The 15,621-nt window shown below is 38.1% G+C and overlaps 1 protein-coding gene across 1 annotated transcript in view; it reads right to left on the reverse strand.

Moving 5' to 3' along the window:
* Nucleotides 1–265: 265 nt before the first annotated feature.
* Nucleotides 266–15,621, reverse strand: part of LOC139738883 (GPN-loop GTPase 1-like) — a 29,458-nt gene continuing 14,102 nt past the window's right edge. Inside the window, exons 2-11 of the mRNA XM_071649512.1 lie at nucleotides 14,691–14,784; nucleotides 11,470–11,614; nucleotides 10,908–10,986; nucleotides 9,267–9,361; nucleotides 8,087–8,279; nucleotides 5,889–5,971; nucleotides 4,327–4,366; nucleotides 3,594–3,699; nucleotides 2,689–2,766; nucleotides 266–1,074 (exon numbers count right to left, since the gene is read on the reverse strand). Of these exons, the coding sequence (XP_071505613.1) occupies nucleotides 956–1,074; nucleotides 2,689–2,766; nucleotides 3,594–3,699; nucleotides 4,327–4,366; nucleotides 5,889–5,971; nucleotides 8,087–8,279; nucleotides 9,267–9,361; nucleotides 10,908–10,986; nucleotides 11,470–11,614; nucleotides 14,691–14,784 (1,032 nt within the window). The 3' untranslated portion in view covers nucleotides 266–955. The remainder of the gene's footprint in view (nucleotides 1,075–2,688; nucleotides 2,767–3,593; nucleotides 3,700–4,326; nucleotides 4,367–5,888; nucleotides 5,972–8,086; nucleotides 8,280–9,266; nucleotides 9,362–10,907; nucleotides 10,987–11,469; nucleotides 11,615–14,690; nucleotides 14,785–15,621) is intronic.

A 15,621-nucleotide genomic window follows, 5' to 3' on the forward strand; every position in this document is an offset into this window, starting at 1 on the left:
CTGGCATCTACTAGATGCTGTGAAATAGTGAAATATTGATCAAGGGATTTCCTCCTATTCTTTCTTGTTTGGGGGGGGGGGGGGGGGGGGGGGAGGTGTTAGAATAATTACTGGTTGCTGGCCACATTAGATAGGCCGGCCATTGTACTATACACAAATCATATAACAAAAACAATGGGGGGGGGGGGGCATACAAACCACTTATAGCTAAAGATGAGTAGCTACTCTTGTGTATAATACTTTCACATCACCACTTTGTGTCAAATCCCAGATAGCATGCTATGAAGAAACATGGGAGGTCCGATTGAATTTGCTGCTCACTGGGGGTATTCGAAAACCATGATTAGCACCCGTCAGCTAACATATGCATGAGGGAATATGGGCATCAAAGCATTAGCTCATTGGTAATGTTCAACTCCAGTCGAGATTGTTTGCCTGTGCGTGTACTTACACAGATATCAGTGATAAATTAAAGCTGTACATAATTTGTTACATGGATGCTTCAAACATTTCTGCAGTAGGCCAGCCTTCACAATGCATGGTGTCTACACACTGCTGGGTCTATAAGAGCAGATAATAACCACAAAGCAGTGGATAACATTGTGATCATTATAAAACATGCATAATGACGCAATAAACAGCAACATTGGAACCACTCATAATTCTGTGTGCCATACCCATTAGATCATGAGAAACAATTTTCATATCCACGCATGTGCACATTGTGCTCTGGTCAGCCCAAAAGACTTGCAATGTCCTTCCATCTTCTACACAGTACTTGCTGACAAACTGACCATTATTCACGGATGTCCATTGTCCACTTCTTGGTCATCCAGTGGCTAAAGTTCTGTCAAACTGAGGTCAGCCAAACAAAGACTGGGAGGCTAGTATTTTCATTAGGCAAAAAGTGTAGGTACCAGTACTTCATGAACCTTCTAGTATTACTGGTGTCGGGTCACGTGTCACCTGACTTCTTGGAGGGTCCTGATTGGTCAGAGGAACAGGTGGTTTTGTGTGCTCCTTGACTCTGCAGAAATCTCTGGAAGGACTCTGCCTCCTTGAGTTCCTCTTCATCTGAGAACATTGTATGGACGAGAAAAAGATACAGTCAAGAACTCAAAATCAAATACATGATATTCTTTCACATGAATGAGAATACCTAAAAAGCATAGTGTAAATCTGACAATTCATTTTTAAGATGAAAATGTGAAAATTGGGCACTAAGTAACCAGGATTTCCATTGATCCACATGAAACTACAATCACAAATGCACTGAAAGCACTAACATAGCTTCACCAATTCTGGTTTTAGAGGAGAAGAATTTTTTTTTATTCCATAATGTAGGGCTTTGGGGCCCCTTTAAGCCCCCGAAAGGGGTACTGTGCCCATTTGAACAAATCAAGATCCTGTCACCCTGGGGATGTTACCTGCCTAAATTGGTCAAAATCTGAGATGGAGTTTTCAAGCAGCTGAAAGTGTACAAATTCATGCACAACAAACAACGCAATAAGCACGTAGGACAGTGATCACAATAGCCAACTTGAGCTTTTTGGCTCATGTGAGCTAATTATGATTTTGCAACTACAAGCCCTCCCACATGAATGTAATTGTGGTTTGGGTATTACTCATCATTAACCAAATTCACTGGATACAAATATTTCTGGTTGCTTCCATGTCATGAAAAAGGAGACAAATTATCAAAGATTTGGGAGCAAGAACATGGAAGTCATGAAGTGATGGTATCATTAATCCAATTACTTTTCAAATGTGGTCACATCAACTATCTTGTTCATAGAAGACATCATATTTCAAGACCATGGAATTTTCTTGTGATACATAAAATCTTTTGTTAAAACCTAGACCTTGAGTCTTATTTAAGCCAAAAGGAACATGGAATTGAACTTTACTTGATGGGATTTATTCTGAAGAGCCATCTGGGAGTGAAGCCCATCATTTAAAGGCAATACGTCAACAGGACTCTGGGGGAGCAGATAAATCATTATAAAGATGCAATTTTATGTGACAAATATCCTCTGTAACTATACTTGAGGTAAATGCGACTATCTCAATATACCTTGGTGGGAAACCTCTGATAGTGGTTTTGTTTTGGGGAGTTTGTGTGTGTGTGTGTGTGTGTGTGTGTGTGTGTGTGTATTTTGTTTTGCTTTGTTTTTGTTTTTGTTTTTTTTTTTTTTTACAGGGGAGGAGAGATGGTTGAGAATTGAAATCGACGGGTGTGTTTGATCCCCCTCCTAAAGCCTACCATACCATTCTATACCATACCATACCTGCACCAGAGAAGCATGCGAGCGCTACTGAAGTGTACCGTGCAGTACTATATCGAGCCAAAAGTGGACAACTTCCCAACGTGCTCCAAAAGCATACCATAACTGTATCAGAAATTGGCATGAGAAGAATGCCCGTTATAGGTCTTCATCATAATGCAGAGTTGATTCTCTTTGTTTGGGATGTGTTCAGGACACCTGTATGCAGCATAAGCGCGCCAAGTGCATGATCCTGTTGCTACAAAACATGTGACCCCCTCTGACACATGTCCAAAAATAACTTACAAGGTATACTTTCTCTAAGGAGCACTCAAGCACTCCAAATCTGCCATGGCATGACACAATCGTTTGGTTTGCTTTTAGTGCTTGAATGCGCCCAATGATATCTCCTTGGTGAACCTACCCATATCATCAGAATCTGGTCTGTCATCCTCATCATCATCATCCGGACCTAACCTCAGCTCAACTGCTGTCTTCGCCTCTGTAACAACGGAGGATAATATGACAATCTCATTTTAATTTCATTCCCTTCATTCACTCAAACACATTACTATAGTAATTTAAGTTAACACATAGCAGAATAGCAGTTGATATCAATCAAGACATGCCTGTACTGTTTGACCCAATTTTTGCAATCACCTCACAAGAATAAAAACGAAGCATAATTCCAGTTGTCGAAGTAATAAGACAAGAACGAATGTCTTTGAGCATGTTTGCTGTTGTAATTTCAGCAGTGAGTTAATTTTTTTTGGTCAAATTCGTCCACAAATTTTCTGTATGAATTGCTGTATGAGATCATTAAAGCACACAGACATTTTCAAATTAAGTAAATTCTAAGAACTGGATACTTTATATTTTATCAGTTTCCTTTAGTTTTCAGGTGTTGTAACTTAAGCCAAACTCACACAGTTGCCTACATTCTTACATCCACCACAGATAAATACGATAAAGTGGACACAGCCTGGACGTAGGTATCCACAGGCTTGTGAGTAGACATAACCGTCCATAACTGATCCGTAGTAAAATACAAAACCACAGTATCAAGTCTGCGAAATTTTGGAATTTCTTGGACACAACGCCGGACACAGAGTATTATATGCTGGGGCATTAGATTCAAGACAGAGGAGCTTTTTTTTCTTCCTGTTTTCAGAGAACTCTATACTCTTTAACATGGGATTAGATAGAGTAACATATCAAACTGACCTGCCTGAAACAAAATCAGCTTTTCTTGTAGACTCAATGAAGGCAAAAGATATGTGGATGAGTGCTAAAATAATTATGGTAATAACTATAAAGAAAAAATGTTACCTTCACCATTCCCAGAGCCTCTGTTCCACTCTACTGTTGATCCCTGGGTCTTTCCCTTCTTTAGTTGCTCCAGCTTTTTCTCCTTTTGCTTGGCCTCTGCTTCAAGCTACCAATCAGAGACAGCACAGAAAAATGAAGCACCTAATGAATACAATTTTTCATCCATTGAAGGAGGTAGGGAAGTAGGGGCATTGGAAATTATCCCCCCCCCCCCCCCAATTATCTAGTCATGAATGATCATCAGCTTAAATATATAAAAATGACTTTGTGACTAAGAACACATCAAACTTCTCTTCAAAAACACAATATTACTTCCTTAAACATGGGCTAGCAGGTGATTCTATAGATGGATTACTTCCCGACAAGAACTATCTACCTGTACCACTTATTTTCCTCTCAAGATTGTTTAGAGAGTTGCCAGAACATGTAATGATAATAAATGTAGTAATCCAACAATGCTATGCAACACAATGATGAGTAATTTAGAATATTTCATTCAAACTTGCACATGTTAATAAATATGTATAAACTTTCTTTTGTGTGTAATGTATCATCTTGCTCCATTGTTTCATACTGTTTCATGCAACAACTACAGGTGCAGAATATATCATGGGACAAGAAGCATTCACTTTCAAAGCTCCTATGCACATTAAATGCTTCATTATCGAAATCATAACACCTGAATACCCAATATATTTGCAATATGATAGAAATTGATGTAAAAGTGACTCACCTTTTCTCTTCTCAACCTTTCATATTGGGGTTTGTATTCCCTGTTTATTGAAAAAAAAAACAATGAAAGTCAAACTATCATAAGAGTATTTTCATATTCAAGTTGGGCTGAAACTTTTCAAGAAGATGGGGAAAAGACGAACACTACAAATTGTCATTTTGTGTACAATGAATAAAAAATATTGTTACTTTGTGAAATAGAAGTATATACTTTTTGTAGCAACATTTTCCAAATGCCCTTTCAGTTCATGACTGACCTAAAACAGTATGCCTTGTGTGAACTGAAATATACCTAAGAGAATAACTGATACTGAGATAAGTACAATGTTCAATCAATTCATAACCTGTGCCACGGAGTTTATGTTTTTGCCAACGTTGGTTAGTTTGTCTGTTTGTTTTTCTATATGTTTGTCTGTCTCCTAAATAAGTCATAAAAGTTTCAGGAAAAGTTGATAATGACAAAAGGAAGAGATACCTACATATTGGTAATGATCCAGATCATCATTCGATTTTTTTTTTTCTTTTTTTTTTAAATCACAGTAGGGGTAAGAAAGGGCTGCTTGGGCATGGTCTGTGCTCTCAAAACAAATATTTAATCATTAAACAGTTCTGATGCGCTACAAAAGCAATTGTATTAGATATTTTGCATCTCATTCAACTCATCCAACTGTATCATTTTTTGGTGTTCATTAATGCACTATACAATATTCTTACTCTTATAATACAGACTCATCCTACAGTTTGAAGTTTTGAAAGCTTTGACAATGAATGCAGACAGACTGGTGGAATATTACATTATTACTGCAATATTCATATAAATATTGTCATAAACTCACAAATATATCCCTCCATTGCCAGAAAACACCACTCCACTCACACGGACAGAAAACCAAGAATCTTGATTGGGTTACATTATCCACTGAAAGCAAGCAGTGCCAGATTACCCAAACACAACTTCCCATGATATGATAGACATGGAATGATAATAGGAAAGAATTGTGTGTTGAAAGCATCATCTCACCTGCTGTTCAATTAGATACATTCAACATGCTGATTCTAAAAGTATAAGTACATGCTCTCTCACAATTTAAAAAAAAAACTATCTGTGTCTCTCAATAAAGGATGTAAAACAGGATTGATCTACTGTATATGCCATACATTTAGCAAGTGTAAATTTTTGTGAATCAGGACTTCCCGACGATTTTGCGAGTAGTTAAATTCACAATCGTGGAGTACTGTACTGAACGGAGAGATGTATACCTGTGCATCACATTCATATCGGGATCAGAGTTATTATTTTCATGTGTCTTTAATTTCGCGAAAAGCACTAGACTCATCAAACTTGTGAAAATACAAACCTCGCAAAATATTCGGCGTATACAGTAACTAGTGCAATACATATACTTTGTGCAATGCATAACATCATTACCCTTGACTACATACAAAAAAAAAAAAAGTTGCTGGGAGTGACTGATAATTGGCAATTCTTGTGAAATTAAAATCACCATGCAAAAGTCAATGGTACCCCCTCTTCATTGTTGTCAGAAAAGAATCTGCTCTTACATTTCATATTCTTCTACAGCTTCCTTCACAGCCTCAAAGAACTGATCCATTCCCTGTCCAGTGACAGCCGACACACCAACAGCCTAAACAGAGAAAAGAGATAGAATGACAGTGCAATTTTTCTCCATCTCTAAATTTGACTTTGATAAACAACACTGAAAACTAAACATACAGAAATGGTGAAAATTTCATTAAACTCACGACATCACCCAATATCTTGGGTCTTTCTGAAGCAATTACAGCTCCAAGGAATATTTACATGAGGCAGACAGACAACCCAAAAACATCACACATTTGCCATCACTACACAAAGGAGATATGACGTAAATGTGCCATGTATTACTTACCAATAACATACGTATAATGGTGGACAATATAATCTGATGCCAAGTAGGAATTAATATAATGTGATTCAAAATATGTTTAAAATGTTTTTAAAAAATAATCAAGGGGTAAGTCTTAAGGCCATGTTACACCTTTCCAGGCAAGCTAACCGGGCTTGTTGCGAGGAGGGATTTTCCACACGCAGGAAAATTTTCCACAGGCGGACAAGGATGTTTGCGAGTTTCGCATCTGTTTCTTACCTACTAGACACACACAACTTACCTTCTACTTGCGTGTATTCGGTGTGACCTGCGTGAGAGCTTTGAAACCGATCCGTTTTCTGTTACGACCGACTTACAGGTACTGAGATGTACCTGCTTTGGAGTTGCCTGCGAGGTGCTGCTGGTAAGGGTCTCATACTGGTGTTCTGCAAGCGAACCCCCATGACTCACTCAGAACAAGTTTTGAGCATGCTCAAGGCCTTGTCATACCACATCTGGGGAAGTTTTGCATCTTGACTTGCGGAGAAACGAATTTGCTACACGGAGCTCTCCGTAGTTGGTCCGCACCTGATAGTACCTGGCGCGTATCTCGCCTGTAGTTGCCCGGAGGTGCGCACCCAAGTCCGATTTAAGTGCAGCCAAGTTTTGAGCATGACCAAAATTTTTTCCGCGTGAGTCGCAGGAATGCCCGGAGAGGTCCACGCAGAACGCCATTAGGAGGCCCTTAGCGGTAGCACCTCGCAGGCAACTCCCACGCAGGTACTTCGCAGTCTCGCATGCAGCCAAGATAATGACATTCTGTTGAATTACAGCCATTCCTTCAGAGGAATTCCTTCACTGAGTTGTCAGCCCCCACGCGACTGGTACAAAGGTCACACAGTATACTCGCAAGTAGAATTTAGGTAGAACGCGTCCAGCAAGTAAGACACATGCACTGACTCGCTTAAATCCTTGTCCGCCCTCTGGAATGCTCGGTATGCTGGAAAATCCCTACACTCAACAAGCCCGCGTAACTTGCCCGGAAAGGTGTGACAGGGCCTGAACATAGTTACAGGTAGAAAGATCTACGTGCACACCTCTGGGCGACTACAGATGAGATACGTGCTAGGTACTGTCATGTGCGGGTCATCTGCGGGGACCTCCAGGTAGTAAAAATTGTTCTTCGCAAGTCGTACGCAAGGCTTGCCCGGAAAGGTGTGACACGACCTTTAGTCAGTCATATAATAGTTTGGCCTGATTTTGTCTATTGGCAGTTGACTTCATTTATCAACCCACTCCAAACCACACTCAAATATGTTGCCAACAAAGAGTACAATACATAACTAATGGTAGTTATGCTGCGTTTACACCATGTTCCCGGGAACCACGGCAGTCGTGTTTCAGGCCACTGTGGACAAAACGGGATGAGCGTGAAACAACACAGTGAGACAGGATAGGCAAACGTGACAGGCTGTTATTGCCCTGGATGTCGTGTCAGATTTTTGAATTGTCAAAAATTTGCCACAGAAATCCCGGTGCTAATGAGAAATATTTTATGCCATGATAAAACGGGGTGAACACAACAAAACACGACAGCACGTAATAGGCCGTAACAAAACTCTGAGGCGGTCCGTAGCGGGATGCGACAGAAAATGTTGACAGTCTAGCCTGACCAGACATCATGATAACAGCGTCTGATATCTATATGTTCACCAATGCTAGGACTGGAACGAACGAGACTAGAATGCGAAGAGGGGAAAATAGGAGAATGTCTCCATCCACCCACGACGCACTACATTTCGGGCAAATGGGGCTGCCTTAGCCGCTGGGAACACAGTGTAAATGCAGCTCGACAAGACTATGGTTTGAAACTGACAGTGATGACATTCTTACCCTTAGATTCTGGTAGAATTCATCCAGCACAAGAATCATGGATCTCGTCAGATTGGAGGCATAGGAAGTCTCCTGGTTCAGGGCATCTTGGAACGTCTCAAAGTCATTCATCCACTCCATGGCGAAGTCATGAGCAACAATGTCGATCTTGTTCATGACCACGATGAAAGGAAGTTTGTATTTATACAGGATGCTAGAGCAAAATACAATTTTGAAGTCATGATGATATTCAGCCATGACACACATATGGAACATAAAATTTTATCTTATGTAAAAGATTGCGGCTCTTGAAAAGAATCAAAGAAATATTCATCAAATAGCAGAAAACAGTATAATTTTGCATTTTGAATACCTCTGCTACTCTCATGCAAACTATGTGTGTTCCCTTTCTATTGTTCTGCACTAATTCAGTACGCTACTTATTCAAAATTATCCGATATAATGCACTATGAACACTTCATAAAATCACTTAGTGCCTTGTCCAGATTATTACGTAAACTCTCAGAGAACGCTCAAAGGTTAACTCCAATATTAACAGAAATCTTACATCGAGGATACAGCATGTATTGATGAAACGGTTATGGTTCTTATTTTCTTCTAATCTCTTTTTTACATATAAAATATTTGAATCAAGATTAACAACTTTACAAAGCAGAGGTTATGGAACTAACTTAACAAAAGCACTCCCTCGGAAAGGACGGGCTTTATGTTTTCTAAACTCTTTTTTTGTTGTTGATCGGTAATTATAATTAATTGTGATGAAATATAAATTTGTAATGATGTATGTGTTTACTGTATTGTGAGTATAAATCATGCTTGCTCACTTGTGTATATATTGAAAATTGTATCTATTTACACATGTGTACATGTACATGAATGTACGTAGGTATGTATGCAGACATTCCTGTGTACCCATATGCTAACAAGAAGAACTTCCTATATAGACAATAAATGAATCTGAATCTGAATCTGAATAGAATGTGCAAACAAAAATACAGAAAACAAAGTCAAGAAGGGTAGCATAACTTCAGCTGAATGAAAAAAAAAAAAAAATTTCTCTCAAAAGTCTACCATATCACCAAAGCCCTAAATGCAGAGCAATGAGTTACACATTCAAAAATGTAAGATCAATGCTTTGAATACAAGAGGTAGTACTGCATCTGTGTTCATTCACTCATACCTGCAGGCATACAGCATGTTGGACATGAAGGTGATGGGGTTGACGCTTCTGGCAGTGTCCATGACATAAATCACGACTGTTGGAAATGTGGAGGCCTGCAAATTAATCAAGTGTTGCAGATTAGTGGCCAAAAGTCCTCGCATGCGAATGTCAGATAGATCATGAAATACCAGTAATAATTTTGTGCTAGTGTACAGAGCTTTTAATCAGAGCGTGGTGATGACAACGGCGATGATGATGATGATGCTGACTGCACTTATGTCTCAAAATTGCTCGAGTGAAGAGCAATGGCACATTGGCCTCTAGGTCAAATACACTAGCATTTACCACAGAAAGATCTTACCATTCTCTAGATACGTGTACCATATCATCATAAAAGGTGTACTGTAAAGTGGGTATTTTTGCACAACTAATTTTTTGCTTGGCTGGGCAAGAAGAGTTTCATGTGCTTTTAATTCCATTGAATCAAGACATCAACTACTGAAACATATGACAAGCAAAAAAAATTGTGTGCTTTTATTTTCGCGCTAGTTTCTGGTTGCACAAAATGCCCAAAAATTTCAGCACTGCGAAAATTTCCACTTTTACAGTATTCAATTTCAGGGTTGTCAGTATTCAATGGGAAAGAACCAAGTTACAGAAAGACAGAAAAATAAAAATACTGTACTAACACAGTGATTTAATTGAATGTTCAGATTGAGATATTACAAGAGGGTGAAAAAGTAGGTGATCCTCCACATACATTTGCAGGCTCAATAGTACATTAACTCACTCATACGATTTATAGCAGGAAATAATATTTTTCACACAAATCCATGGTTTCCATTAGAATGCAAAGTGTAATGAATAAAAAAAAGCAACAAAAAAAATGTCAAGTGTTTACAACATTGTAACAGTTTGAAGTTTGAATTTCTCCAATTCTTGCTAAGTGTCAAATACTCACACTGTATTTTCTCACGCTTAAAACTTGGCTTTCTCCCACTTAACGTAAGTTTTACTACATGTATCAAATCACAAGGCTGAGATAGCACCAGAGAGCTTTATATCTTTAGTGCTTCCAGGGCCCTCACAAAGCACTTGGCATTTTGTGCATGTTCATGCAATGAGAGTCTCCAGATAGCCAGGAGGTCCAGGTGGGAAAATCTCCTGTTTGAAAGATGTTTGGGGATGGAGTCTCTGTAATGGTGCTGATTTTGCTGTTAAAGACCACGTAGCATGGAGATTCATAGAGTGGGAAGGCTGCTGCGGTTCAAATTAATTCTAGAATCCCTATAACAAATTGTGTACAGCCTTATCAGTGATTTCTGTCTTTGTATACAAACGGCCATAATCTGGACTGAAGTCGACCGTTATCGATGAGTGTATCATGCTTCGATGCAAATATTCGCTGACCAAAGCTAAACATGTTTTTTTTTTTTTTACTGTATCCTAGTGGACAGCGAATGAAATGGACCATGCATGAATCCCCAAGCTACTGGGTCTTTAATAAACTTGTGATGAAATTATTCCTGACCACTCAACAAAACTCTGAGAGAGAAATGACACGATGATTGTTTTTCTTACCATACTTTCTTAGTTTGATTTTTGCATGTATGAGTGTGAGCAATGCAAAAGGTAAGTTTTCAATTAGATGACATTTACCAGTGTCTCTGAAATGATGGTTCCTGATGCTGACCAGGTGAAGACTTCTATCTGGCCTGGAGTATCAAGGATGATGTACCTTAGGAAACACAGAGCAAATCAGTGTAGAAAACAAAGACACAACAACAAACAGTCTGGTGATTGATGGGAAATGACACATATCTGAATACTGGATCTCTTTTATGCAGGTATAGCAAATTGTTTTGTAAACTTGTGGTGTTGAGACTTTGCACTTCTCTCACAATATCAAAAAATATCATGAGCAGCCAGCATATTGTTTGAAAATTAATGTCACATAGATCATAAAGATTTCTTTATTGTTCTAAAAGAGTGATCAAAAGACATACACAACATTTTCTTCTCAACGGCCAATGCACTTACTGCATAACGGGTAAATGGGCTGATTCAACATACATTGTACCAGAAATCATGCTTGTCTGAAGGCAGGCTGAAGGTGACATACCGTACTGTTTTTACGGTTTAACCAGATACACTGATTACTGTTACTTTCTGTACCATTTTCCCCCCAATGAATGTTACATAAACTTGATAGAATACTTACTTCGTCTCTTTGCTTCTTTTCTCTGCAAAGGTCATAACCTGGTCAAAGCGGGTAGCAAACAGGTTCAAAGATGTCATGATTCCTCCATTGGGACCCAAACCATATTGTTTCATCACCTCCTTGTATTTAACAGTGTCTCGAATATCTGCAATATTTTTGAAGAACAAAGCAGGATTCATCGCATACTCTCTTGATACAATACGATATATTTCATTCTACAACTTGTAACTCACTGTGATGAAAGTCACAACACTCAAGATTATCACAGGTAAGTTTCATGTCATTAGGTAAAAAGCTATAATTACAGGCTCTAATTAAAGACAGACATGACGTGTTACGTATGGGACAGTTACGTATGGGACAGTTTGTCCCCCATTCATTTAGTGTGTGAAGAACCATGTTTATGGGTATTTTGCATTATTATTGAAGTAAAATCAGTTGAAACTACTCAAATACTGATCCAGATTGTCAAGGAAACAGTATTCCCCAAATATTCACCATCATAATCATATTCAATCTTATTTTTATATTTTTATGACCAACCTGAGTATGCATGCCCTTTGTCCCCCATTCGTTTAGTGTGTGGAGAACCATGTTTATGGGTATTTTGCAAAATGATTTTGCAAAATAGCCATAAACAAATTTTTGCATAATTACTGAAATGGAATCAGTTGAAATTACTCAAATACTGAGCCAGATTGACAAGGGAACAATATTCCTCAAATATTTACCATCATAATCATATTTAATCATATTCTATATTTTTATGACCAACCTGAGTATGCATGCCCTATTTTTATCAGGATAGTTACTACTGAAAAATTGAATAGTTTAAAGTGTTTACTTCCATTGATGAAGGGCAGTTTGGCTTTTATTTTCAATAAAAAACAACTTGACACAAGAAATATTACTTTTTATAAATAAGCAATACCTGCTGCGTGGAACCCCAGTGATCAAGTAGATATGATGTCTGTCTAGCAGTCAGGTCATTGATTCGAGTCACACCTCAGTATGTATACCCATGAATTTTGTCGTGGCTACTATTGAAAACTGAATAAGGACAATTTGTGTATCACTTGCAATAAAAAAAAAATCATTATATATTTATATCATTATATTTTTTTTAAATATATATCACAACCATTTCAAATTGGATCTCCATCACATAAACTTTGAATTCCTCTAGTCTTAGGATTGTATGCTCTTTAGTAATTCATATAATTGGTTTCCAATCATCTCATTAAATGTTGAAAACTGAATCCCCATTTCTACAAAAAAACTATACCATCCCTTTAATGCTGATTTTTCATTGTGTATTTTGCCATTTTCCCCTCCCCCTTTCTGGAAATTGTTCAGTCAAGTACATGTATTGTTTAAAGTGTCTATAACTCAAAAAGTAGCTACAATGTTGGGATGCTTTCTTCAGGATGATTGACCATTTGTGTGCTGAGAGACCTTCCCAGCTAGCTACATGCATTCACATGCAACATGTATGAGGATGTCCCATACGTAACGCATTTGTCCCATACGTAACATTATTTCAATGCCTAATAAAAAATATTTCTTTTACTGTTTTTTCTTTTTTCTATGGTATTTAATTTCTCTAAACGATAAATTAGAAGTTTCCAAAAGGGCATTAATATAACCTTAGCAATTTCAGAAAAAACCTAAAAAAATGACCTCAATTTGTTACGTATGGGACATCTTGAATTAATGTTTTATACACTCTTTCAATATTTCTCAGAGTGCTTATAAAATTACAGAAATGGAACATTCATAAACAAAATTCACTTAATTTCAGAATAACAAATTAAAAACATTTTGACCAACCTTCAATCAATCCATCATTTGGACACCACAAACTAAGTCCACAGAGGCAAATTGCATCATTCATATGCAGGTGTACATACACTGTACATAACACATGTGTACACAGATAATCCATGATTTTCTACACGTACAGACATAGACCTGCGCAGAGCTTAACCCTCAATGCAGCATTTTGTTGTAACTTGCACAGCAATTTCAATCCCCTCACAAAAAAAAAAAAAAAATATATATATATATATATATATATATATATATAAATACAAAACAAATATGCACAGACCACAACACAACCAATTTAGACAAATCCTTCACATAAAGTGTATGTGCAACTCCCGGAAGGCCCTTGTAATACTGCAATTATTGGTAAAGGATACAACTGTGTCACATTAACTCCTAAACACTGACACTTGGTTTCAGGCCACTTAAGCCAGTGAGTATGGTAACTGCCAGAAATCTAGACCTTTCAGCCCGAATTCACAAAGTGGTACAATTGAAACCATGGTTTAAACCATGGTTTAAAAATGCAAATTTCTTCAGTGTAAATACGATTGACAGATTGCATACTAATACGCCAACAGATGTCCAGTAGAAAGCATGCATCGATACGGGCATGTCAAAGGTAAGCCTATTTCACTCTTATTTTAGACCATGGTGTAAATTTGTACCATGGCCTAAGTTTAAACCACCTTTGTGAATTCAGGCATAAGAGGAGTGAACCTTGAAATTTATTTGACAACACTTTGTCCCACACCATTTCATCGAATACAATGGAAAAAGTAATAACTCCTTCTGTTTGACTTACAAAACAGACCGAAAATATAACATGGCCAGCACCACATTTTGAAAAGTGGGGGGCCAACTTCCGGGTTTCATGAGCTAACAAGAAAGCACAAAAAACAGGCCTTCAGCACAACTTCTGGTGCCACTTTCGGGTTCTTCAGCTGACAAGCAAAAACAAATGCCTTACCACGCTCAAAGGCTTCATTCTATTTCTTTTTTTTCCAGTGCCACTACCAGGGTTTAAAAAAAAAAAGTGAGGGTGACACCCTATGATGAATTCCTGTGTAAGAGTGCAAAAAAAGTAGAGGGAGCCTGAGGCCACCCCCCCCCCCCCCCCCCCCCCCCACTGGCCCTGTTTAATAGCTCATACATTGTAGATGTGAATTCATGCAAGAATTGAAATCATTTTCATAAAAGAGCGTGAAACAATACACTGACCTTGCAAGCTGTGACCTTGGTAACACTTACGCACCTCGGGGCCTGGGCAACCCAATATCATCACAATCCTACGAGCAGGGTAATTGAGAGTGAAAGCAGCTCTGCTTTCCTCATTACAGCATTTACCTTCATAACAGATGCGTCTAGAGAATACATACATACAGTCCACTTACCAATATTTGTTGGATATCCAACTTCATGTACTGCAGGGTCAAGGTTGATTATGTACGGTGGCTGTTGGTTGGCATACAAGTATGCTGTCAACCTCTGTGAAACCAAACAGACAAAGACCTCTTTAAAAGAAGAAGAGAAAAAAAAGAAGGATCGGGAGCAGGAAAATCTGAAGCTTATCACTTAACTTAGATTACTTTTAGCAGTAAATTCTGACTCCATAAAATATTCTATATTCATACTTTGAAAATAAACCCATTGATTATTACAGAATGTGCCTTCTAAAATATAATATACCTATATAGTGATTAGCACTATATCGGTACACTTACGTTTATTGACTAAAGTACTGGTATTAAAGTTGTTGGAGCGCTAAATTTAACTTCGTAATATTGTGAATGAGCATTTGGCATGCCATAGACGTTCGTGCAGTCATTTTTCAAACGAAGGCGGCGATAAATTGGGGAGCGCTGCAAAGAAGTGGAGGAAACAACCAGAAAACAGGAGGAAACAGTGGAAGAGATGAGTCAAAATGTTTACTGATTAATCCCGTATATATTTTTATATTTTTTTTTTTTAACTGGGTCGAAGTTGCATTCAAACAGAACGATTAAAACCGTCGCAATAGCATAAGTATCAGTGGTGTCTGTCTACAGAAGCGAAAAACTGAACCAGCAAAGTTTTTCGCGGAATTAGACATACTTGTCGGTCAAATTCAACCCCTGCCCTGTACATTTAGTCACTGCATCGGCACATACAATGTACCAGTACAGAGAATTTGTTTATCTTTTGTGTTTTTGAGGGTGCCATCACACTCTGACTGAGCTTGCGATAAGCAAAACAAAAAATCTCGCAACAGAACAGCGTAAAATTTATCTCTCAATTTCTAGCGCTTTCAGCTCAGCAACCCCAATTCTTAACACAGGACTTAAT

The sequence above is a fragment of the Diadema antillarum genome, unplaced genomic scaffold (genome assembly GCF_040938485.1).
Source record: "Diadema antillarum isolate AM-2024a unplaced genomic scaffold, OU_Dant_1.0 seq00000770_RagTag, whole genome shotgun sequence".
In the NCBI taxonomy this organism is placed as follows: Eukaryota; Metazoa; Echinodermata; class Echinoidea; order Diadematoida; family Diadematidae; genus Diadema; species Diadema antillarum.